Below are 26,406 nucleotides of genomic sequence, written 5' to 3' on the forward strand. Positions count from 1 at the left end.
TATTACATTCATCAATTCCAGCAACAATGACAAAAACATTTCATTTCTAAGTCACATTATCAAATCCACAACCAAACTGGCAGATCCTGAGGTAGAGCACAGATGATTAAACATTCATATACAGTTTGGTGTGTAACAGCTTCACATGCGCACAGCAGGAAAAAAAAAAAAAAAAGATTGTGAAAAGCAAATTGCATAACTTATGTGCACGTCAAGTTTTATGTACAAAATAAAACACATTCTAGGGGTCACAATACAAGATCTTAAAAAAAAGAGGTCTTCATCAAAATCAATACTGGTCTGAATACATTTAATTCAAAGTGAGACAACTGGTTTAAACCAGCTGGCTATGGAAAAAGAAAATTAATATTTGGCCCTCAGCCACGTGTATAGTGCAACTTCACATCCTTTGCTTTTCGACATTCAATATACTGTGGACGTGTGCAAAAACTTTAGGTGATAGATTTAAGGATCGCGCTCCCTTTGACATTAGCGGTCATGCTAATCATCGCTACAAATAAATATCAATCCCGCAAAAATGGGACCTGGTTTATTTGAAATAATAATAATATATATTTTTAAAAAATGCTGGTGAGAAGGTTCTTAGGTAGGTTCTTTGTGCCTTAGAGTAGAAAAGACTCTTATTCACACGGATGAGTCCGGAAGGCAACAAAGATTCAATATATATTAATATCAGTACTCCATAAATTCTAAACACTTTCTCAACATTCAAAATGTCCATGAGGTCCATGCCTATTGACCAGACTGCTACAACCTTCACATGCTGTGAATTAAAGCTAGTTCACCTGATCAGGTCTCTAAGCAGAGGGGAACAACTCTAGACTCTCAAAGCTGTCGTGGTAATGTGAGCTTAGCGACCAGATGCAATCCCAACTGCTGTTGCTTATTTACGCTGTATTCATTATTTTACCACTGCTTCAAACTACATTCTTTACGTCTGATACTTTGGAGAATTTTGAAGTAGAAACATTACTAGGATAAGAGGAAAAGCTAGCAAATAACCTGTAACATTTGTTTAGTTTGGCTTTATCACATTGCTGATTGGTGTGAAAAGCTATCTCTAATGCTAAACACTCACTATGATTAGCCAGCTCTACTCACTCCTGATTAGCTAGCTAGTTCCTCTCACTCCTGATTAACTAGTCACCTCCACTTGCTCTAAGTTAGCTAGTCATATTTACTTACTCCTAATTATCTAGCTGATTCCACTCACTCTTGATTAGCTAGTCATCCTCTATCAACCCACTCACTCTTAATTAGCTAGATAGTTCCACTCGATGCTAATTAGCTAATCAGTTCCACTATTCTTTTCCTTCCATCCTGTTTTCTTTTTTCAACAAGTTTAGAGTAATGGATTCCTCAGGTGCTGACTGACGGAAGGCACGCAGAAAGAGCTTTTTTGCCTTAGCAAAAAAATATAATAATAATACTAATAATAATTGTGCTAAATTGTGGTCAAGATGAAAGAACTGTTGACATTCTGTCATCGGCTGATGTGAGACATCACATCTGATAAGAACACACTGTAAAATATTTCACTCCAGACCCAGAAATACAACTCAGCATAAGCTAGCAGTTAACTACTGTAATGGCTTAGCTTAATATGCAAATGAGTGTCGAACTATCAAGAATTGCATCCGACAATAAGGAGAGGTTTGTGTTAAATCTGTGCAGTACATCTTAGAGTTTTTGGTAGGCAAGCTTCTGGATCTTTGGGGTGAATTGTCCTTGGTAAATTAGCAAAACTTTGGTGAGCAGCACACTATAAATTGTATGGAAAGAGAGACAAAAGCAGTAGCAAGAAAACCCTGAGGTGAAGCCTTTATTCCATCAGGTCCATAGATGGGGTCCCAAAACAGAATTCGGTTTACTGTCCTCTTCTACGGCACCCTCTTGTGTCAGAACAAGTCCTTTCTCATGAACAAGAGCGACCAAGGACAATCTTCACAGTTAAGGACAAAGATTCCCTCCATCCATCCCCACATGTCCCGCATTCTCATGATGCGTATTTCCATGGTTCGTTTAGCTTTAGAGTGATAACAGAGGAACTTTTTTTTGTATGCTCATTAAATGTGGCGTCCCGTAAGGAAGTAAAGTGGACGATCCTCGCTGCAGTTAGCCGTCTGGAACTCGTCTCGTAGGCGGAACTGCCACTCGTCCTCCAGCTCCAGTCTCACGATGGTCTGGCGAAGAGAGCTGCGGTCCTGAGAGATCACACACAGCGTCGCACCTACCATCACGCACACAAACACATTAAAGATAAAGTTTAAATGCTGGACATGTATCCAAATATTCAAATAAAGATATATTGGGAACATATATGGAACACTGGCTTGTTAACATTATGTGTAAAAGGAGCAGGGGTAGGGGGGGATCACCTTGCAGGAAGCGAAATTTCTTCAGGAACCCAGAAACCACAAAGGAGTCACACAGATAGAGAAGCAGGCCGCTGAAGACAACGCCATTGTGGTCCAGGTTCACAGAGTGAGGCCTGGAGCTCATGTAACACACTGCCAACTACACACACACAAACGCAAAGTATTTTAAGCTATTGTGGTGAAATTACAAACAATTTTTATCAGTATCACACACCAGTGTGTAGCGTGTGTATGTGTGTGTTTGTCTGACCTGAGGGCCAAGGTCGAGGTACGTGTCGATGGCGAGTACCGGGTGTGTGTAGCTGTGTATTGCGTGAGGGAACAGGTGTGTGCTGCAGGACTGCAGGAATCTCTCAAGCAGGAGCTGAGCGGGAACGTCCAACATCGGACACACGCTGTCTGGCGCACACACAAACTGTGAACTGGACACCACGGAAGGAGACTCCATTGCCTACACACACACACAGGTACAATAAATTAAACACATGACAACTTACTGTCTAAGTGGTTGAGCTAATGAGAACAGTGTTGCTAAGCAATTAGAAAAGCATATATGCTAGTTAATACCTGAGGCTAACAGCTTATCTTGGCAGCATAGTCTCAAAGCATTTTTCAGAAACTCAGTGAAAGTTCTTAGAAATATCAATATTTATTTCAGAAATATTGGTAAAGTTTGTTAGCAAAACAAGACTTGTTAGTTACACCTAGCATTGACTACTAGCCAAATTTTAAACTTATTTTGTTATAGGTTTTGATAAATATCAAAGTGACCATGAAATCTCTACCAGACCATTAAAAAAATCATCAGAATACTAAAAACATACTTTAAAAAAAAGTATTTTAGTTTACCCATAGCATTGATCGCAAGCCAAACTCCAACTTCAAATAACATAAACTTAAGGTTATTCACTGACATTATATTGTGTCTGTGTTAATAATACAAAATATCAGAGTATATAGGGGAACTTGTCTGGTGCGGTGGTTATAACTGAAGCTAGCACATTTACATAGCCTAGCCATTACAGCTTTTTATATAGACACAGTGACAATAGAAACTATACTAAACCATAGATAACAGTAACTTTTACCACAGAATTATTAATTAAATGCTAAGAGTAAGCCTCAAATGAATGAAATTGTAGTATAATGCACCCAGCTTGAATGCTAACCAAAATCAATTAACATCAACTTGATTTAATAACTCATAGATGTTCACTGACAAAATGTTGTGTGTATTTTATGAATACAGAGAACATGAGCATCTTGTTTTTTTTCAGAAGTTATAACTGAGGCTAACAATTTATCTAACGAGCGCATGGTTATTAAAGCTTTTAATATCAACAAGTCACAATAAAAACTATTTAATTAAACTTTTACCTCAGTAGCACTGATAAATTACCTAGAAAAGACTCCATATAGCAAAAACTACCCTTAAATGACATATAGCGCTTAGCTAACTGCTTAGCAAACTGATACTCGAAGGAGCTCGCTGACTCAGTGTTAGCTTTGCAGATGATAGCTTTTAGCTAAAACTAAACAAAGCTTTAAAGTCTTTTACTGTGAGATATGCAATCATAAAAAAAGACTGATGGCAAAAAAATTAATAAAATAAAATAAACAATATGTTTCTATATGTGAGATATATCATATTTTTGTTGTTTGATGTTTGAATGCTTTTTGAAAGTGGTTGTAAGATATGTAATTTCCTTTCCATTTGTTTTGTGCGTATGTGTATGTGTGTGTGTGTGTGTGTCTCACCGTGAGTTTGGGTTTGATGAGTGTGTGTTGGTGGCCGCCGCTCGGGATGTGTTTCTTCATGATGCTAAAATGATTGAAGCGACACAGCAAGAGCCCACTGCTATTCACCCTTAGGTTAAAGTCCACCTCCTCACATGTGTAGCTGGGTGCACACAAACACACATAAAAAAGAGAATATTTAAGGAAATGTACTATACTTTGTTATATAATTGACATTAATATGTTACTTTTGTCCAAATGCAGCTTATCACTGCCACCTGGTGGTGGTCTATAAGAACTTGAGTCTGATCTTTGTGTGTCCTCACCGGTTGAGGTCGTACTGGACATTTTGCGTGAGGTCCACGTTGAGCAGGATGAAGTCGTGAAGATGGCAGCGTCTGAACGCTGGCACGACAGATGAGGCTGAGGTTTTACTGCTCCAGTTCCTGACTCCACACATGGCATACTGCGAGATTGACGGAGTTGCCTCCATGTGCAACAACACACTCTTCAGTGATACATTGCGCACTTCCACTAAGCTGGAGAAGGAGAAAGACAGAAAGAGAGAGAATTTTTTTTTCATCCCTCCGTTCTTCTCTACAGAGATTTCATTCATTCAACCCAATGTGGTTGAAATGAAAGACATTCTCCAGTCTTCTGAAGTTGTACACATAATTTCATTTCTTCACACTGCCTTTCCTCCTTTCAACAACCCACATTCTTTTCTTTATCCTTCCTTATCTCTATATTTTGATCTATGTCTGCCAAAGAAATAGTCAAATCAGTCATTGTTGTCTAAGTTTCTGTTGTTTCAGACCATCATTTCTCCCTTTTACCATCCTTTTCCTTCTTTAACATTTCTCTCTCTTTTTCTCCTTCTATCCCTGCATCCATCCATCTATCCATTTGTTTAACCACCCATCCACATAGTAGATGTAAGAAATCACAATAAATTAATTTCTTCACCTGTTTGACAGAACTTACCCATCCCTGTTCTGAACATAGGTGTTCCACAGCACACACGAGTCATCCATGATAAGAATAAAGGGCCAGACATCCTGCCTCAGCACACCCTGCTCCTCTTGCCTGTTCCTCTCCAGCTCCAAGTTGTGATATGACAGCTCTTTAATCATGAAGCGAGCTGCCCCTGCACACACACACACACAGATTTAATTTAAATATTGGAAAATATTCAAATGCAAAATATCTAAAGCCTTTTCGATTATACATTATGCAATGTAGCAAGGTGGGCCGGCCACTAGGGGGCAGGATAGGTTCATCACTACGCCACTACCTGTCCTCTTTATCCAGCAACACACCACAGTATAGGTAAAAATCTTAGCATGCATGGCTGAATGCATGTTTTTTCCATCTTTTGGTTCCTTACCTACTCCGGAGTTGTTGAAGATAGAGGGTAGCACCAGCAGAACGTGGTTGGGCCAGAACTTCCTGTACAATGCCATCTCATGCTGCTTGACCACCAGGATATGTAGATGTGATGCTCCTTCCAGAGCGTGGTGGAGGTTTAGCAGACCCAGATCCTGCCGGCCCATCGTGGGCGTGAATATTGTACTCTTTACCCCATCCTTAGAAACAAAGAAAGACAGACAACGCAGTAAGCACAGGTTTTAAATCTCCCCACACCCTTATTTAGCCAGTCAGTTCTGTGTTCATATCTGTGTCACACTTCTGTCAGAAAGAGAAGAGCATGAAGTCACCTGTTCAGAAAGCAGAGGAAGTCTCATGCTTTCAAGTTGGCGTCCCTGCTGGCTGAAGACAAAGTGGTGCTCTTTGTTCTTCGGAATGACGAAGTGGAGCTGCACCTCCTCACCAAGCATGGATGAGCAGAACGAAAAGGCATGGAATGTACAGTCTGAAAGCTGAGGACAACACAACATACGCACACATTGTTTCACGAACCTTTACATTTGTTTGTAAAGAGAGAGAGAAAAAATTTAAGCAGTGGTGTAAGGTAACCGAGTAAATTTACTTTGTTGCTGTTCTTATGCACAGTTTTCACATTATCTATACTTTACTTTTATTGTTTTATTAGTAGACACATTTTACCTTTACAGCATTTATCTGTATTTTATACTTCACTACATTTGTGCATGGTGTTATGTTATATAACCAAAGTACTGTATAGCATTTAAAGCAGTAGCATCACCATTTGCTGACTATTTAGCATAATTGTGTGATTTGCCTTTCTCCATAAAAAATCACTCAATGACATAGCAGGTGTTTGAAATTAGAAGTGGTTTCAGATGATGACAAAAACAGCACATTCATTGTTTGGAAGCAGAGAGAGAGAGACAGGGAAAGAAGGCTACGAACAAGGCTACTTAAATAAATACTAAGCACTTTTTCCCATGTACAAATATAAATGAAGGTTACATTTTACTTTTACTTGAGTATTATTTTACCTGGGATATCTCTACTTTTACTTAAGTACAGGATTTGTGAAGTTTTTCTACCACTGAGTATGAGACTCACCGGTCGAGCAGGGCCAGGTTCGCTGTAATGATGGCACTGCTCACAGTGGTGAAATGCATTATGGGCTGCGAACATGCTGAGCCTGACAGACACAGTCTTTTTCTTCCTCTCACCATTTTCATTATACTCTTCCTGCTTCATTCCTGCAAAACACACAAAAAAATATACATTTATGTATAACATTCTTTAGACTATGGGTCAGATGACCTATGAGTACCAAGAAGCTTTTGTATGTAAGTACGGTAAAGAGCATTGTAACTTCATAGACGCACCATTTAATCGTGGCGGATTCCTGCCTGAAAACACCAGGCTGCACTGCTTAAACTTGGGGTCACGAGGGTTAAGGTCGAAAGTCATCTTGTGCATCTCCTCCAGGTCAGGCCAGGGTGGACCACTGGACACGGGAGCATTTGTGTCTTCAGTAACAAGATCTGAAAAGTCAAAACCCAATTAAAGTGTAATGAAGTAATACAACTTGTATGTATTGTAATGCTTGGACTGAATAGGATAGTCTCTCTTACCTTCCTCCAGCTCTGCCTCATCATAAACATCCACCTCCAGCAGACGGATCAACATCCGAAACAAAATCCGTAGAAACTGCAGATATGCCCCCGTTTTACCGACCTTAAACACACACAAAATAAATAGGTAAACATTGCATTATAATAGGAATAGAACAAAACCACATCAACCACATCAACTGTTCACTTCAAACAGCAAGTGTGGTTTATCAGTTTACAAATAGAAGTGTGTGGTGGGAGTTCTGACCTGTGGTGGTCCACTCAGTAGGAGCCTCCTTGGGTGAGTGGTACCAGCAGTGCTGTAGTCAGCATGCTGTGGCCTTGGCTTTGTCCACTGGCGGTAATAGAGTGACTGTTCAGCAGCCCCACCCTGATGTGGAACAGGGGGGCGGAGTACACCAATCCACTCTACGTCACCATGAGGGAGGAGCCAAGCTGAGCTGGGCTGATCCGCAGAGTCAGGTGCGAGGAGCCGATATGCAGCACGGGACAGAACTACTGTGCGGGCAAAGACTCGGGGTACTGATTTCCTTCCCGCAGATGTCTGAGTCGACTGGCTTGGCCGATTGGAACCGGGGGACGAAGAAGAGAATGAAGAAGAAGAAGAAGATGAGGATGAAGAGCCAGAACACTGGGAGTCACACTCCTGCTTGACAGGATTAGGAGAGGCCCTGCTATTTGTCAGGTCTGGCTGAGAGGAGGAGACAGAACAGGTTTTTTGGGAGGAGTCAGGAACCACAGAGGAGCTGACACCGTTTTCTGCAAGGGAGCCTGAAGGAAAAGGGTACATGGTCATTCATATTGCATTCATAATAATTTACATACAGTATGAGTCTTGTTAGTGATATTCCTCAGTAGAGAAACCTCCTAACAATGTACTGTAGATTATTTTGGAATATTTATTAATTATTTCATTTGTTATTAGTCTGACTGACCGCTGGCTCGGGTTGCCGCACTGCCATTGCTTGGAGGTCTGTCCAGGTCCAACTGCAGTTCATCAGACTCTGTTATTCCTCCACAATTTCTCTCCAGCCCATCCCCATCTTCCTCCTTCAGCCCTTCCCCTTTGTCTGCCATTGTCATGGTGTCTGGAATTACACCACGTGTGGCATAGGAGCAGGCCAACCCAACTTCCTGCTCAAGAGCTGTGCGGGTCAGGAAGCTGGAGTCAATCAGTCGCAGGTCGCAGTACTTCAGAGACCTGTGCGAATGCGTACACAGACTTATAACTTAGACTTAGAGTTCCAAACGCAGTTCGTGTGTATCATCCATGACTTCCTCATAAGAAAAACTTGTATATGTGTGTGTGTATGTACCTGGGGAATGTTTCCCCCAAAGGATCTTTCCCAGTAAGAATGACAATGCAGGGTAAATCTTCCAGATCCTCATAGGTGACAGGAACCCAGTCCTCAGTTCCACACTGCCTCCATGCCTGTAATTAGTATTTACTTTGTTATACAGCTACACATTTAAATAAATATTTATCATAAATTTTCAGGTTTAAACCAGTGTGAGCTTACTGGATAAAGAAATATAAAGTAAATATAGCAAGTGACAGACCCTGAGTTGTGTGCAGAAGTGTGGGGTGAGGTTGATCTCATTTGTTGGTCCCCCCAGCACTACGGCAAACCTGCGCTCCAGCCCCAGTTTCTGCTGTGCCTCTTCTAGTCGCTCCCGTGCAAGTCGCGCCAGCTGCAGTGAGGGTACCCGTACCAGTAGCATGTGCCCCCTCCCACCCCGTCCTGTGCTGCTCATCACGTTCTCCACCATGGCCAGTGTCTGTGGTGTTACATGATCCCGCAGTGCTGGACACGCTGTTAGTGCCATCATAGCCTCAGTGTACTGCTGAATCAGCAGGTAGCTTCGGATTACCATGCTGTGCAGGTGAGGATGGCTGAAAATGGAAAAGATGATGTCATTACTAATTGGTTTAATACTTTATTTCATAGTAACCAAGTATCTTATGGTTATTTTCATAACAACTTCAAAAAATGTTTGTTTATATTCTATTTCATGCTAGATAGTGACAAAAATTGAAACATGCTAGATTGATTTATTTGTACATAACACTAGTATACACCCATCAGCCATAAGAGTATGACCCCCTGCCTATTGTTCAGTAGGTCCCCCTTTTGCTGCCAAAACAGCCCTGACCCATCAAGGACTGGGCTACCAGCTCAACTAGACCTCTGAAAGTGCTGTATGTTATGGTATGTAGCACCAAGCCATCAGTAGCAGATCCATGGTGGGGACTTCATGGATTGAATTTGTTTTTCCAGCACAGCCCACAGATGCTTGTTCTGGCCTGAAATCTAGAGAATTTTTAATCCAACTTCTTGCTGTGTCCCTCAAACCATTCTTGAGCCATTATGCAGTGTGTCAAGGTGCATTATCCTGCTAAAAGAGGCCACTGCAATCATTAAACCTTGTTTCTATGAAGGGATGTACTTGGTTAACAACAATGTTTAGATAGGTGGTGGATGTCAATGTAACATCCACATGGAAGTGGGTGGGTAAGGTAAAAAAGCTTTACTATTGGATTGGACTAAATGGGCCGTCCTTTACTACTCACATGCAGCAATAAATTTTGGCCATGTCACTGCCCATGACCTTGTCACTGGTTTGTCTGCCTTTGACCAATTTGGGTAGGTCAGTATTGGCACCGTGACTGGTCTGCAGCTATGCCCCATATGCAACTATTGTAAATGTGATGTTCTGTGATCTGACTCCTTTGTTTTAGAACCAAGCATAAAATCTTTCAGCAAGTTGAAGTATAGCAGCTCTTCCATTGGATCGGACTGCATTGGCCAGCCTTTATTACCCACATGCATCAATGAGCCTCTGCTGTCAAAGTTTTACTGATTTTACTTCCATTTACCATTGACCACTTTTGGTAGGTCCTGCCCCTTGCACATATGGACCATCCCACAAGAGTTACTGTTTGGAGATGCTCTGACCCAGTTGTTTAGCAATTTAGCCCTTGTCAAAGCCACTCGAACCCTTACTTATTTTTTTGCTTTCAACACATTAACTTTAGGGACGAAATGTTCTCTTGCTTCCTAATATATCCCACTCGCTTCCAGGTGCCGATGTAATGAGATAATCAAGGTTGCTCACGTCAGCCTTTGTGGTCATAATGTTGTGGCTGATCACTGTATAAATATATTCATGATATATAACAATAATACACCATGCTGTAAGTTTATAATACGTTAAGTGTCTGATGCTGGATTCTGACCGTTGGAGCAGTGCATTGACCATCCTCTCAAAGGCATCATCACAGTGCAGGATGGGACTGGAGACACCCCACTGCACTGAGTGCTGGTACTCATTTAACCCAAAATACATCAGGTCTTTTGAAGAAAGTGCCTCCTGCAGACAAAGACACACATTTATTAATGTTGACATGGTAAAATTTTTTATAAGGAATTGTTTATGTAACATTTATGTCAGCGCTTTGTAACAGTAAGAGGTTCAGATCTCTTCAGGAGTTTATGCTTTGCAAAGAAGTTAATATTTGGGCATGTATTTAAAGAAAAGTGAATAAATGGAGAACTTGTGTAGGATGTAGGTTTGCTAAATTACTGACCGGTCCGTGGTTGCTGGGCCAGTGCACTTCGTTGTGGATGCTAATGCGCGAGTGGCATGACTGCAGGGTGAATGGGAAGGAAGTGACCTGAAGAAGCAGCAGATTCTCAGCATCTAAAACCTCCTGCGAGTTCACCACGCGATCAGCCAATCCTTGAAGTTCACCATGAGAGACCGAGCCAGACATGGCACTGGGAGGGGGAAGAAATTATAAACAAAATCAATATCATTTGGCAGTGTTGTTTATTGATATGTAATAATTTATAAAATAATATAGTAAATGTATAAAATATGTTTCAAATTAGAGTTTTATGAACAATTGTACCTGGTCAGGTCAATGTGTGAGTTGTCGTGGATGAGGACGAAGAGTGTGTATGGGTTCTGTTTTACTTTTCTCATGAACACCTCCATTTTGGCGTGCACCTCATTGTCGAGACGTACAACATACTTATCTGCCTTTTGTTGGGCAGAAGAGGCATCTTCCATCCCCAGGTCCACCAGCACACCTGTAAGACAGATATGTAACTCAGGTAAGATTATTTTAAAAATCTCTATGAGGTACATTGTCTTAACTTCCTCAGGACTCATTTCTCAGATAATATTTCTCGGTACGCTTTCTCAGGTACATTCTCTCAAGGCACAATTTTGTCATACATTTTTAAATGGTAAACAATTTTATCAGGTAAACAATTAATGTCTTTCATGTACTGCAGCTTCTCTGAGCTAAGTTATCTTAGGCATTATTCTCTAATAAATTAGGTAGTAGGTAGTATTATTCAGTTAAATTCTATCAGATGTCATGGTCTCTAGAAAGTTCTTTTAAGCATTAATTCTCCAATGCATTCTCTCAAATAATATTTCTTTGGTAAGATCCATCGAGTAATATCTGTAAGCAATGCCAGTGTAGGTTATTTCGATTAGTATTTCACTGGTACTGTAAGTTCTCTCAAAGAACATTTCTCAGATAAGTTCTCTCAGGTAACATTTATCTTCTTCTTCTTTGGCTTTTGGCTGTTCCCTTCCAGGGGTCACCACAGCAAATCATCTGCCTCCACCAACTTCTCTTTGGTCTTCCTTTAGACCTCCTTCCTGGCAGTTCTAACCTCAACATCCTTCTACCAATATGCTCACAATCTCTCCTCTAAACATGTCGTAATTACCTCAATCTGGCCTCAATCTCTGACTTTATCTCCAAAACATCTAAAATAGGTTGTGCCTCTAATGAACTCATTCTTGATCCTATCCATCCTTGTCACTCCTAAAGTATTTTATAATGTAATAATGCATATAATGTATTCTGTCCTCTTACGGCTAACCTTCATTCCTCTGCTTTCCAGAGCGTACCTCCACCTCTCAAGATTTTCCTTTACCTGTTCCCTGCTCTCGTTACACAGCACAATGTCTTCTGCAAACATCATTGTCCATGGAGACTCCTGTCTAACCTCATCTGTCATTATGTCCATCACCTGAGCAAGCAAGAAGAGGCTCAGAGCCGATCCTTGATCCAGATCCACCTTCACCTTCTGTTACACCTCAGCATATTTCACCACTGTCTTACAGCTATCATGCATGTCCTGCACCACTCCAACATACTTCTCTGCCACTCCAGACTTCCTCATACAATACCACAGCTCCTCTCTCGGCACCCTGTCCTACGCTTTCTCTTAATCTACAAAGACACATGGCAACTCTTTATTACCTTCTCTATACTTCTTCATTTCAAGTAATATTTATCTGTTGTGGTAATATTTCACTGGTAAAATATAATGGTAATATTTCACTTGCAAGTTTTCTTAGGTAATTTTTTTGTCTGTAAAGTTATTTTAGTCAGTAGAATAAGCATGACAAAAAAATATATATCTCTGCCAGGTAGCACTTTTTTAGATAAACTCTCTCTTCTTTTATATTTAATATTTCTTTTCTGTGTTCTCTTAGGTAATACTGTATGTCTGGTAAGAAATCTGAGAATATTTTCCTATGGTCACTGTCTCCAAAGTATGCTTCAAATAACAGGTTCTCTAACGTATCCTCAAGTATTTTCCATCATGTAGGTTCTTAGGCTGCTTATCCAAATGACTCATTTAATGTCTCATTCTATAAAAAAGTTGTTCTCTAGCCTCACCTGACTGACAGATGCGTCTTGCTGTCTGATGAAGAAGGACGTTTGATGGAGGCACAAGCACTAGGAAGTCGACCTTGCAAAATCGACCCAAGTCTAGGCTCTGGCTGTTAGAGTCTGCGATGCCACATACCAGGGAGAGGAGACTTCGAGCCACAGTCAGTTGCGGGGGGTAAATTTGAAACACCTCACTCAGAGTCTCTGACACACACACCGGGACATCTAACATTAGCATTTGACAGATGAATATAAAATGATAAAAATAAAAATTGTGAAAATGAGAAAAAGTAGTCGTCTAACCTGTCCCTGGGTCAACTTTTATGTCTGTTTCTTCCTGGGAATGAACAGAGTCACTGTGCTCGGCTTGCTGCTTCCTCCTTCGCTGGTAACGCATCAACTCTTTCTCCAGATTATCACCTATACACACACACATTGTATCTTCATACGATCTTATGATTTACCTAAAATATAAATGTAGTGTTGTTAAGGCAACTAAACAGCACAATAAAACAATGAAGTTTAACTGAAAAGTAATACACCTGACTTAGCGATGTGTTTAAAAGCTTAAAACTTATAAAGTAAAAACTCTATTATGAGGCATGGTTTCCCTGACAAGACATCTTTTGTAACTCTTCTCAGGCAAGATTTCAGGCAATTCGGTTTAGTTTTGGGGCAAATTGTCTTTCAGCTATTTGTTGTTGTTGGTCTTTTGGCTGCTCTCGACAAGGGGGCACCACAGCGGAATATCCAGTCCACACAACAACTTGGCACAGGTTTTACGTCAGACACAACCCTCCCATTTTATCCGGGCTTGGGACCGGCACTGAATCCAGTGGCTGGCGGGTTTGGGCACTGGCTGGGAATCGAACCCGGGCCTTCCACATGGCAGGCGAAACACCTACCACTGAGCCACCAGTGCCCATTGTCTTTCAGCTGGGTGAGATCTCTTACATAAATTACACTGACCTAGTGATGTGTTGTTGAAGTGTGAAGCCAGGACGGACACCTTCCCTGTGATGAGCTCATAGCTGATCTCCTTCAAAAACTCGTTTGTGGTAAGCATTCCTTCAGCCAGTGCTCTCGACTGGTATTTACCTGATATACACAAACACACATGATCATATAAGCACGAAACTCACACACTCAAGTGTATGTTATTGTGATGACAAGTGGCCTTCTGCTCACCGAGCACCATGACGCAGAACTCAGAGGCTCCGGTGGTGGCCGATGTGTGGATGATCAGTACGTAGTTGGGCAGCCGTTGCATTTGTTGGTGTTGCAGGTGTGTGTTTTCACTGAGTGAGCGGAGTGTTTCAGCAATTCCTTCACCCAGAGAGTTTTGAGCAAGTAGAACCTGAACACTTCCACCTGATACACTCGCCTCGACTCGTGCCAACCAGGGCAGCTGGACAGCAGTGATGGGGGGGACGGCAGCCCCACACACTGCAGCCTTGAGCACAATCTGCTCAAACTCCTCACGCATTGGGATCTGCTCCGAACCTATGATCATCACAATCATTGTGTTATAGAAAATTCATCAACAACTTCTCACCAATCACAATCCAGATTTCTTTAGTATTATTATTATATGCATGTCAGCGTGTTACCAAGGCGTGCGAGGTACTGCAGCGTGAGCAGGATGAGTGTCTCTGAGGTCGGGATTTGGCTTGGTGACACTCCCAGTGGCACTGGGCTCTTCTCACTCAGCTGGCTGTAGTTATAGCAGCTGACCAGCAGGGGGCTCACCACAACATCACACACATTGCCGAAGAAATACGGCAGAGCACCTTGACCTGCAGAGGGAGAAGGAGTACATGGTGAGGAGTCATCTCACACACGTGTTTGTCTTAATATCCTTGAAATGACCTAATTATTAATTCTACCAATTAATGCTACTAAAGCCAATCCTTAACCTTATCCTCAGTAATAAGTAACAAGGTTAAAATCAGTATGGGAATCACCAATGAGGATGATGGGTCGAACGCCACAGGTGTTCAGCAGGTTATCGGGAACGATCACAGTTTCTCCTGCTGTGATTGGCTGGGGCTGTATGACACCAGATCCTGACATAGATGCCTGATTGGTCAGGGAGAGCAGCGAACCTGGGACTGGAGTGTAACACAAATCTGTCATGGCGTCCATGGTAAAAACAAAACCAATAATAATAAATATAACAAAATAAGTGTCATTAATATTAGTGATATAAGTAAATGATGTACTGTGCAGTGGAATAAGAACGGTGATAAAGATCACACAATGTCTGTAGACCAACCTGGACCGCATGGATGTGGACGAATTGCAGGAACTGGGACTGCAGTGGCAGGAACAGGCATTACTGGAGGTGGGTGCCAACTACGATGACGCTTTTTTGGAGGCCCTGATGCCATGGCAGAGGATGCTGCAAGAATTATATCAGCATAAATGTCAGAAAAACATACTGATATGTACTATTCAATATGAAATAGGAAATATTGAATAGGTCCCTGAAAACAGTTATGCACTGTGTCCTGACTCCTTTCATCAGAACCAGCACTACCTCTTTCATCAGTTTGAGCTACAGTAGCTCTTCTATTGGATCAGACCACACAGGCCAGCCTTCACTCCACATATGCATCAGGAAGTCTTGGCCACCCATGGCTGGCTTTACCTTCTTGGAGAATTTGTGAGAGGGAGCTGCAGTTTTGGAGTTTCTCTGAGTCAAGTGTTTTAGACATCACAATTTGGACCTTGTTACCGTAGCTAGAGTTACAAGTCTTATTACAACGAAAGTTGACGTGTTGGACACAAAAGTGTAAGGATTTAAGTGACTTTGACAAGGACCAAGTTGTAAGGTCTAGATGACTGGATCAGAGCAAGGCCAAAACTGCAGCTCTTGTGGGATGTCCTGGTGGTCAGGACCTACCAAAAGTGCTCCATGGAAGCAGTGGCCATGGCTTATTGATGCATGTGTAAAAAATAGTGAGCCATATAACATCATATTACATTTAATATGTATATCCCTGAATGCATTATTAAATGAGTGTGATTTGTATTCTGTTAGCTTATGGCTCTCACCTGGACTGTCCCCTTGTTTGATTGGCCGGTAGCCATGTGTGGGCGTGGCCAGCGGGTTCGAATGGCTGGGGCTTAGCAGAGTGGGCCTGCTTTCCATGCCTAATCCATTCGTCAGGCCATTAACACGCAAAGCAGTGGGTACTAAACACAGAAACACACACACACACACACACACACACACACACATTGATTTCCAATACCTAATGCGTTGTTAATGGACCTCTCCCTTATTTTCATATCTTCATGAGTGTGTGTGTGTGTGTGTGTGTGTGTGTGTGTGTGTGCATACCTATAGGTAAAGGTTTAGTGGTGTGTGTTGTGGTACTCAAAGGTTTTAGGAAGCTGCATTCGCGTGTGACTTCTGGAGTCCCAAAAATTCCTGGAGATGAACTGGACTGCCCTCGTGTTGGAGGGGAATCTGTTTTACAGATTTCATACACACATAACTTATTAGTGTTTCTTATAGTTGCTGTAAAAAATGAGAGAGTATTACATTTCATATACTCACACACACACACTCACACACACACACACCTGAAAGGGAGAAAGAGGACGGGCTGTGACTGTTGGCTCCTCCGTTCTCTTTGCTGCTGAGTGAGGATGATGAGCTGGGTTTGGATGAAGACACGCTGGAGTACTGCCTCGTCTTACAGTCTGCAATAAAGAACACACACAGTAATAAAACAAACGTGAGGAAAATGAGTAAATGGGTATTTTTTTTAACAGATACATATACCGATAAATAAAAATGTGAATAAATAGACTGACCGAACGTATAACTGGACAGATAAACAGATAAATCAATATATAAATAAATGAACATTTGACTGACTGAACAAAGGAATGAATAGGTGCATAAATATATGAATGAATGAATGAATTAATTAATATGTTAATTAATTGAGCAAGGCCTCTCTGATGTATAATAAGATAAAAATGTTGCCTATAAACTAGGATGTTTATAATGTAAATGTATAATTTCACCATTGGATGAATGAACAAGCGCTCTACCTTTCCAGCAGATGACTGTGCCTTTACACAGCGCCCCCTGCGGGTTCTTCACCAGGTGGTACTTTAAGTGCTTCTGCTTTTTGGGCTGCGTGCTCAGCTTCAGGTTGATGTGGTTGGAAAATTCAGTGAAGTAGCGAAAACCTTTCTCACCGCAGCCCACACAGCTCCCCGAAAACCCTACACACACACACACACAAACACACACACACACACACACATACAAGGGAAAATAGTATTACATATTACAATTTTATATGTGTTTTGGAAATAGAATATTAAAGGGGAAGAAGAGATAAATTGCACTAGAAAAAGAATGTAAAATATACAATATACATTTACAGTGAAATAAAAGCTAATAGAAATGTAACGTATAAAATGTATAAATGACTGTATATAGAATGTGCAACATAAAAAGTGTATTAGAAGGGAAGTTATGGTATGCTCATTATTATTTCATAATATGTTTGATGTCTGTTAGCATGTAGTTTCTTGTTAGCATTTAACTTTAATTTAACTCTTTCCGTCCAAATGGCTCCCACCTAGAAGTGCGTTCTTCCCGTTCTCGTCTGGCAGGAAGCGCTTGTCCACAGCGCACACCAGGATGTGCTCGGGAATGCTGGGAGATTTCGCGCCAACCAGCTCGAATCCGGGCGGAACGTCGATAGGCTCTGTTGCCATGGAAACCAAACGGAGGTCCTTTCCAGCCTGACAGAACCCTGTGGAGAAAAAGAAACAAAAAAAAATTTTATATTCCTACATACAATATTAACAATTATATTAATGTATTGTGTCATATCTTTCTAACTCATTTTGTTACCATCCATGGTGCAGCAGCCATCAGGAGCCGGGGCCTGCAGGTATGGAAGCGGAGGGCTGCTGCTCTCTGATTCATCATCATCATCCATGTCATCAACGCCGCTGGACGACGGGCAGTTCACCAAGACACCATGACCACCTCCATCGGACCTGAGACTCAAGTCCATTTTCGACTTAATGTCTGGGGGAGAAAAGGCGGTTAGAGTCACATGACAGGTCACATGATCGGTCACATCGAAATAGCTATAGAAGGAACCTAAACTTCCTCGACAGACCAATTTTTCCTCGAGTACAAGCGTTACGTTTAAAAGTCTGGTTGTTCTCACCATCCAGGTTTGGGGTGTACTGATCCGGCTCCAGATAAAGCTGGGTGAAAATGGGCTGGAGATCTCCATTGCTCGAGCGTAGTGAGGCCTCGATGGAGTTGTGTAACGCCTCCTCGAAGCGAGATGACTTTAGCTGTCCTGCGTATGAATTCCCCATCTGACAAAAAAAGAAACAACAAAACGTAAATGAATAGCTGTCTGTTACCCAGTTTAAACATTGACAAGAATGTGTTAATTAAAAAAATTATATATAAATATAACAGTAACAGTAAGTAGTTGAGGAATTATAAAGTCTCTCCATTTAAAAGCTTAAAAATAATTAGACAAAGTAACATATAAAATGGTATGGTTGTTTTTAATGCTTGGATGCAAACCCTTCGCCGTCAGTAGCTGCTTGTAATCAAAGTCCCATGTATATGACACATGCTGAGTTTCCTCCTTAAGCAGGTCACCTGAGTGAGTTGAGGTCAAAGTGATCGACTCTGCCATTTAAGGTTATAGAGCTCTACTTTCTGCTAACTAAACCTTAGCAGAAAGTAGAGCTCTAAACACTTCAGAATACATCCTGCTACTTCTATCCTCATCAAAAAACACAAGTGAGCCAGATCCACTGCAGCCCTGAATCCGCAAACCATAAAACTGCCTGCACCATGTCCAATAATGATGAGGTCTGCTTTGGAATATAAGCTCTTTGTTTCCTTCTCCATATTCCTCTTTTCTCTTCCTTCTGATGCAGGTTATTCCTTCAGGTTCCATCTGTACAAAGGATCTTGTTCCAAAACTCCCTTTTTTTGTTCAAACAAACAAAATTCGTCCGTTGTTGAGTGTTCCCAGTGGTTTGCATCTTGAGCTAAGCACTGTGTATATACTGTACACTCCTTCAGCTCATGTGCTCCTTCTTTTTATAAATACACCAAATTGTTGATTTGGCCTACAGAACTTATTTCTTTCGCCCACATATTTCCCATGAACAGCTATCAAAGGCAAGATTAACACGGGGAACAAACTCCAGATATTTTTATCTCCTTAATTTGTAATAAAATAACTGAGAAACTGCTCATCGCTCAATTGACAATTACGTTTGAGCCCGTGGAAATTGCATTAAATTTCCTTAAAACATTGTGAAGGTTTTATTAAGTAAAATTTTTAAATCATAATAAAAAATAAAAAAAATTTTAAGCTATACAAGGCTGTATCTGAATGCAGTGTTTGGCTTCAAGGCTGCAGGCTAAACACATCAGAGACGCAGGAAATGAATCAGGTGTTTGTCCTTGAGCTCCATCTGGCCGTAAGCTTTAGGTGTCAAACATGGAGAGGAAACAAGATGGAGATGACCTTGCACTGGTGCTAACCGTTCCGGCTGTGAGGTCGGACCATTTAGCTTTGAGAGATTTGTTGATTTAAGACGTGCTGCAACGTCTAGCAGCAAATCATGCTAGTTAAAAATTACTAGCACGGTTAATGAGCCCATGCTAGTGTAAAAGCTTTCTCCGCTTGCTAACACTGTTATTCATAACAACTCCCTGGTGATCAATGGATAAATAGATAGATAGATAGATAGAGAGAGAGAGACTCTACCTTTAAGTGTTACATGCCAGGAGTGCAGAAACTGGATCACCTTCTCTCCATTGCTGGTCAGACTGGAAATGTGTAACCCTGCCACCTGTCCATCATCACAGACACCTCAAACACACCTGTAATGGTGGAACAACATACAACATTAACACCCCCACACACACACACACCAAATCACACACTCAATTTCAAGAAATCGAAATTTAAGACTAGCTATGATATAGCTTTCTCTGTGTGATTAGCGCCCCCTAGAGCCCTCCTGCATTGTTGGCATTTCCTGCTTTAGAGCCTATCAGGTTAGGATGGACAGCACGATCAACTAGTGTTGAGCAATATGGCAAAAGTCATGATATAAGTATGTAATTATCTCACAGTATCGATATCATATTGTCGTATCGCTCAGCTCTGAAACTAACAACATGTTACTGCCAGAGAAACACCTTAGCTGAAATCAGAGCGTCCAGCGTGTGTGTTCGTGTATGCGTGTGAATCCGTTTGGAATGTTGGGTCAGTGTGTGGTCGGATGTACAGGAGCTGGCAGAGCCTCGGTGATGTTTGACATAAGCGCTGTGTTTAGACGGAGCAGCAGATTGTGGAGCACTGTGACATGTGTAGCTGTAACTGATAAGAGAGATGGACGGGGAAGTTGCCTCCCATATACCCCCCTGGGAATATACTCCAGTTACACTTTATGAGAAATACATACACATATTAACAGTATGTAAGTATGTAAATATAAAAGTTGTGTAAGTACATTAGAGCTGAAGTAATATGATACACTCACAGTGTCTGAAACAGTATTGTGGATTTTGATATATTGCATTATTCAGGGACATAATTTAGAATATTGATTACAACTGATTTGTTATTATCATGAGCCTTAGTAATTTTATTCACAACATACAGATGCAATTTTCTCAAACTCTTTTTTTCCAAAAACTCTTGTTAAAACTTATCTGAATAACAATTCAATGTAAAAAAAATGGCCACTCTAACAATGACAAAAACTAGTTAAAAATATCGTAAATAGATTTAAATTGCATTTTGTATATTATAATAAATTACAAGATTAATACACTTGCAAGTAATATATACTTGTATTTTTATAAACCATATGCAACATACCTGTACATATTAAATTGCATGAATTAAATTTTTTACATATCACTTAATAACATTTTATGACATGTACAATAACTAAATTTTCAAAATAAAATAAGTATATAGAATAAACTTTATATATTGAACATTTTATATACTTTATTTTATACAATGCATTACTTAAATTGCATCTTTTGTACATGTTTTTTTTACATTAAAATGAAAACATCAAATAAGATGCGACTTCTATAATATTATAGTGCAAAAAGTGTGATATCTTAGCAAGTGAAATGATCTTGAATCTGGTTAACTATCTAAAAACCTAAAATTAAAAAATTAACAAACCAGTTGTAATATTTGTAGTCCTATTTTCAGACAAATGTTGCCAATTTCATAGATAAATTTCTTCTTATTATTGTCAGATAATTTTGCTTTTTTTACAAAATAAATGGTTAAGTCTAGCACAGTTATCTGCCAAAAGAACCATAAATTTACACACAAATGTAATAAAATTTATGTGAAATAGGCTTAATAATCTCAGATTAAGAAAATGTAAACAACAAATGTAGTAAACAAGTATAATATTCCTAGTTGCTATCACTTTTGTCTACATTTTATATACATGTATATAAAAAAAATCTTGAAATCTTATTTGTACCTTATTTCTTGTCAAATGTTCCTGTGATTGCAAGGGGAAATAATTAAATAATTAATCTACACTGTAAAATAATCTATAACAATATAAACAATAGAATAAGACATTTTTGTCTCACCTATTTCATTAGAAATAAGCTTGATAAGTTTAGATTTCATATTTGCGTTGTTACTTTAAGAAACTATAGATAAGTTTGGCTAGATTCAACATATATACATATAATCAGATATGATTTTAGATCGACTATAAAACAAAGCAACAATCAAAAACTAAGAGAAGCATCAAAACTCAAGACATTCTACACAGAGAAAAAAGGTAGAAAAAATGATTGGAACATAAAGCTGTAATTAGCACCAGCTGCTGTGTGCATTAACACTCCCCAACACACTCCCACTGAGTCACAACATGGCTAATCATGGCTAATCAATACTCAGTGCTTCCACTGACTCAGTATAGTGACTATTGTAAGAACATAGCGGTGTACTGTAACAGATACAGTAATTACACAGTAGCTAAAGCTTGCTTTATCTTTGCCTGGGGCTCATCACAGAGGACTGCTCTTTATGAATCAATGATCAAAATTCAAATAATACAGACATAAAGTAAACAACAACAACAACACCATCACCAAGGATCATGGCTAACATGGTGCGTTTTAAGTTTTTTAATTTGTAGGTTGTAGGTTTATTCCTAGTATTAAAACTTAATTGCATTTTAAAAAATAAAACATAATCCACGACCTACTATCAAGTAAAACTCTTCCCGCTTGCAAAGATGCTAGAAATAGTTTTTTTCTTGTTTCATTTCAAAAGGTAAACATTCATTTAAATCTAGCTTTTTTGCTTTTGTTTTAATTTTTTAAATAAGCCCTTGACTTGATTAAACTGGTGGTGGCTTTTACTACTACTATTGAAATATTTGCCCATTGAAAAAGAACATATGCCTATAATTTCAGTTTTATTGTGAAGAAATGTGTATATTTGTGTATTTGTGGCCACATATAATTAGGTAACATATAAACATTTATATATTTTTTTATTTAATTAATTTTTGTATGATTTTTGTGAAGCTGCTTTGCCACAATGACCATTGTTAAAAGTGCTATACAAATAAAATTGAAACGACTCAATGTTAGTATATTCTCTATCTTATATGTATAATCTGAAATAATAATTACTACTAGATATGATTGAAAAAAATGTCTATGGAGAGTTTGACCTGCTTAATAGATGAATATTGCAGTTTAATATGTAAACATTGCAATTGCAATATGTGATACAATATTTTTTTATTAAATAATCATGCATCTTCAGTCAAATTTATTTATTTATTTATTTATTTATTTTATATATTATATAAAATACTATTATATAAATACTAGTTACCTCCAATAAGTATGCACATTTAAAGGGCAATCTTTTTTTCCCTAAATTAGTTGAAAATTGGAACAAATAAAATAAAAATATTTAAATATTAAGCAGTGCAACTACTATAGGTTTATTGTATCTTACTACAGGATGTACAAAATTCTCCATACATTGGGCATCAATAGTTTTGAGTTTTTGGTCTCAGCAGAGTGGTCTCATGGGGTGGTCTCTGAGATCCCCAGACCTAATCCCATTTGATTTTATCCTGTGGGGGGCAGGTGATGGCCTAGGGGTAGCAGGAAAAGATACATTGGAAGTACAGTATATCAAACACGAGTTCAGTATAAGCGGGAAAGACATCTCCATATGTGTTTACAAACAAAACTGCAATCACATGGAGATGGTTTCATTATAAAAGTTACTTTTTTTGCCCAAAAAAAAATTATTCATTTCCTGTATTTATGCAGAATTTTGGGACAACCTGTAGTATTCAGTGTCATGTATATGTGTGGGTTGATTGACATGCTAAAACCCCTTAAAGAGCATGTTTCTTAAACAGCTTTCGAAATGGATTTGTCATGTTTTAACATAAGGTTAAGTGTTGAGTAACAGGGTGTGTGCTGCCATGCCCTGGGGAAGAGCACGGACCAGTCTAACTGATAATGACTTTTAAACACTGTTTTCAGCAGCGCCTGCGGGCGAAGTGGACTTCATCTGATTGTCCTGAGTCTCTGTCAAACACACACACACACAGCACATTCTTTCTCCAAACACACCTGAATCCGCTCATTGACAATCATCCAGTAATATGCAATCTTACATTAACATCATGCTTTGTTACATACACGAAAAGAACAAGACTCGAATAGCACGAGCTTGGTGAGGAGTGTGTTCATTAGCGGATTGGGTTTGATTACTTTATATAGAGTTTGAGTAATTTCTAAATGTGCTCAGCCTTGATAGTGTAATAAGTAAGAAACGTCCCTTTCGAGGACCAGGAAATGAAAAGTAATTGATCTCGGCAGAACTGATAGAACATGATTAAATTATTAATATATCATCATTAAGACTGTTATCGTAAATAAGATCTTAACATCAAGCAATTAAATCAACCATTTCTAGTGTGTTATTTTATTTCAGGAGATTTCTAATTCGAGAAAGTGTTTGGTTTATATAAACCCCTGGAGTACTGTAATGTTTGACTACTGTACCTGCTATCATGTAGCTGTTCATATGGTTTATATGGAATTAATTAATGCCACAACTTGCTTGTTTTGTGGTTGGACAACATGGTTACGGAACACAAGATAAAAATGAGGACATAGTGACCTGGAGACGGATACGAAATGAAACTTAAAGTAGACACAATATCCTGAAATACACACACACACACACACACACACACACACTGGACTCAACAATAACAGCTGATAACCAGCATCAGTTTGTTTCCCATTACACTTGAAATTCACACAAAACTTGTAAATCGTATGTTTTGATTATCAATTCTACGTTATATCCTGATATTTATGGTACACAATATCAATATTAAAGAATATTTAAATAATATTTTATTTTTGCTCTGGATCTGCTCTATTTTGCACTGTCACACGTTGCTTTAGGAAAAATTGCTGGATAATTTTTATTTTAATAAAGAAGTTTTTTATTTTCATTTGCATTTTTTTCTTGAGTTTGTATGTTTCATCTTATTTAAATTAAAAATGTGTTAACCTATTTTTTAACCTAATTTATTAGTTGGCATCTGTTTTTACTTCAGAGAAGGTTATTCTACTATTGCGTTTTTTTATGGCAATTGGAATAAATGTGCGTAAATAAATCAATAAACAGAACAATTATACAAAAAATGTTCTCAGGAGGTATGTTTTACAAAACAGAAGAAATCCATGCTTATACAAATTGATAAATAGGTCTATAAACAGGCTTAGGAATCTTATTGTAATTTGTGGAAAGAAATATTCAATACATTTGAATGAATTAATGAAATTTTAAAGCATAAACATTTTGTTCTATTGACATTTATAGATGTCAATTTATGATATAAAGAATGCTGCTTATAATTAGCAAAACTGTATAAAATAAATAAAACAAAGAATTTCTAATTTAAAAATTTACTAAAGTATGTCTCAAATTTCTTTTGTTGAAATTGTCAACAAATTGGTGACACATTTAAATAAATCCAAAAATATCTTCAGTCGCTAAGTCAAAGTAATTTCCCACAGTCTGCTGGAGTCTCAATAGTTTTTCTGCTGCTCTTTTAAGTAATTTCTGAGAAAACCCTAATCTATAAAATGCACCAAAGTTCAAGTGTTATTAGCGGCATTAAAATGCTAAAAGGCAACGTGTCCCCTCTCCCCTCTGCCTCCATTCCCTTTCAGCCGGCTTTCCTTTTGTCTTTCTTTATTTATCTCATTACTGAGGGCAAAGGCAGCCAGCAGCGCTAAACTTTCATCCCTCGCTCACACGACTGAAATCAGCCTGAATCATTAAACGTTTTTCTTTAAGTTTACAAAACAGGGGATTCCAGTGACACGTGCAGGCTAAGGACACAAAACACCTATTTATGACTTCTCACGAGGGTGTTTCTACAACACATGGTGGAACCTACAGTACGTCACTGTACTCAGAACCTGAAAGCACCAAATGAATTAAAACAAAAAATTAACAAACGCTCTAAAGTGCAAAACCTGATTTTCGGCTTTTAATGAAAGGAAATTTGATATGTTTGGGAATTTTGGGACAGAAAGTTCTAAAATGTTTCAGAAGTTAAGATTTGAAGAAAAAAAAAAAAGAAAACATTTTCATTCTACACTTAAAAATATTAGTTATTTACTACGATTTGTATGTAAAAAAAACTATTAGTTATTATTCAATTTTATTGTTTCTTGCTTCTTAAGCATAAAATTCTTTAATCAAATAAAACATACATTAATAAAAGCAAGACAGTTTCCTTTGGTGAATCTGAATAAAATTTGAGATCAGATTTTAAATGAATGAATAAATAAATATTTGTTTGTTTGTGTTTGTTTGTTTGTTTTTCCTGTGCTATAAATGAAGCTCCAAATAATCACATAGAGAATTTGACAGAGAGATGTTAAAATGATCCCAAAAATGTTAAAATAAATTATTAATGAAATTGAAACAAGACCAAAATGTTTTTTTTAAACCTCAGCCAAAACCCAGCTCTCTGAAAGCTCTTACAGTTTGTTCCTACGAAGATTAAAAAAAACAACAACCACATAGTAAATTTAGCTTTTTTTTTTTATTTAAACCTGGAGATCTCTCTGTCTATATATGTGACCCTATTCTGAAACCCAGTGGAAGTTACTCGGTGTTCCCGAGGTTAACTGAGGACATTCATGAGCTGCATGGAAAAGTCCAACATGCTCCAAAAAAAGCCAAGCTTGTGTTAGAGAAAGCTGCGCTAAAAATAACCAATAACATCTCCACGTGCTAAAGAGCCTCATTGACACCACGTTAGTCAGCGTGAACAATCTAACATCACCTGGAACCTACCTCTAATACGTCCCTATGCCTCCTGAAAGTCAGAGCAGAGATCCATGCACAACATCCATATGCTGTCCATGCATGAAGAGTGTGTGTACGTGTGTGTCCGAGTGTACTCC

General features: G+C 39.0%; 1 protein-coding gene across 1 annotated transcript; it reads right to left on the reverse strand.

Annotated features, from left to right (window-relative positions):
• Positions 1–26,406, reverse strand: greb1l (GREB1 like retinoic acid receptor coactivator). Its single transcript, XM_053491456.1, has 34 exons — positions 26,297–26,406; positions 19,643–19,758; positions 18,065–18,221; positions 17,740–17,919; positions 17,462–17,638; positions 16,923–17,099; positions 16,446–16,565; positions 16,201–16,329; positions 15,912–16,052; positions 15,130–15,255; positions 14,819–14,965; positions 14,465–14,650; positions 14,043–14,357; positions 13,824–13,952; positions 13,158–13,274; positions 12,861–13,058; positions 11,064–11,244; positions 10,740–10,929; positions 10,389–10,522; positions 8,711–9,044; positions 8,467–8,582; positions 8,086–8,351; positions 7,398–7,921; positions 7,151–7,253; positions 6,902–7,060; positions 6,630–6,772; positions 5,855–6,016; positions 5,524–5,722; positions 5,121–5,283; positions 4,463–4,675; positions 4,158–4,299; positions 2,650–2,850; positions 2,400–2,538; positions 1–2,251 (listed from the first exon to the last, which is right to left on the reverse strand). Exons 3-34 carry the CDS (start codon positions 18,219–18,221, stop codon positions 2,088–2,090), a joined length of 5,832 nt encoding a protein of 1,943 aa, XP_053347431.1. The 5' UTR covers positions 19,643–19,758; positions 26,297–26,406; the 3' UTR covers positions 1–2,087.

The sequence above is a fragment of the Clarias gariepinus genome, chromosome 1, assembly GCF_024256425.1.
Source record: "Clarias gariepinus isolate MV-2021 ecotype Netherlands chromosome 1, CGAR_prim_01v2, whole genome shotgun sequence".
Classification (NCBI taxonomy): Eukaryota; Metazoa; Chordata; class Actinopteri; order Siluriformes; family Clariidae; genus Clarias; species Clarias gariepinus.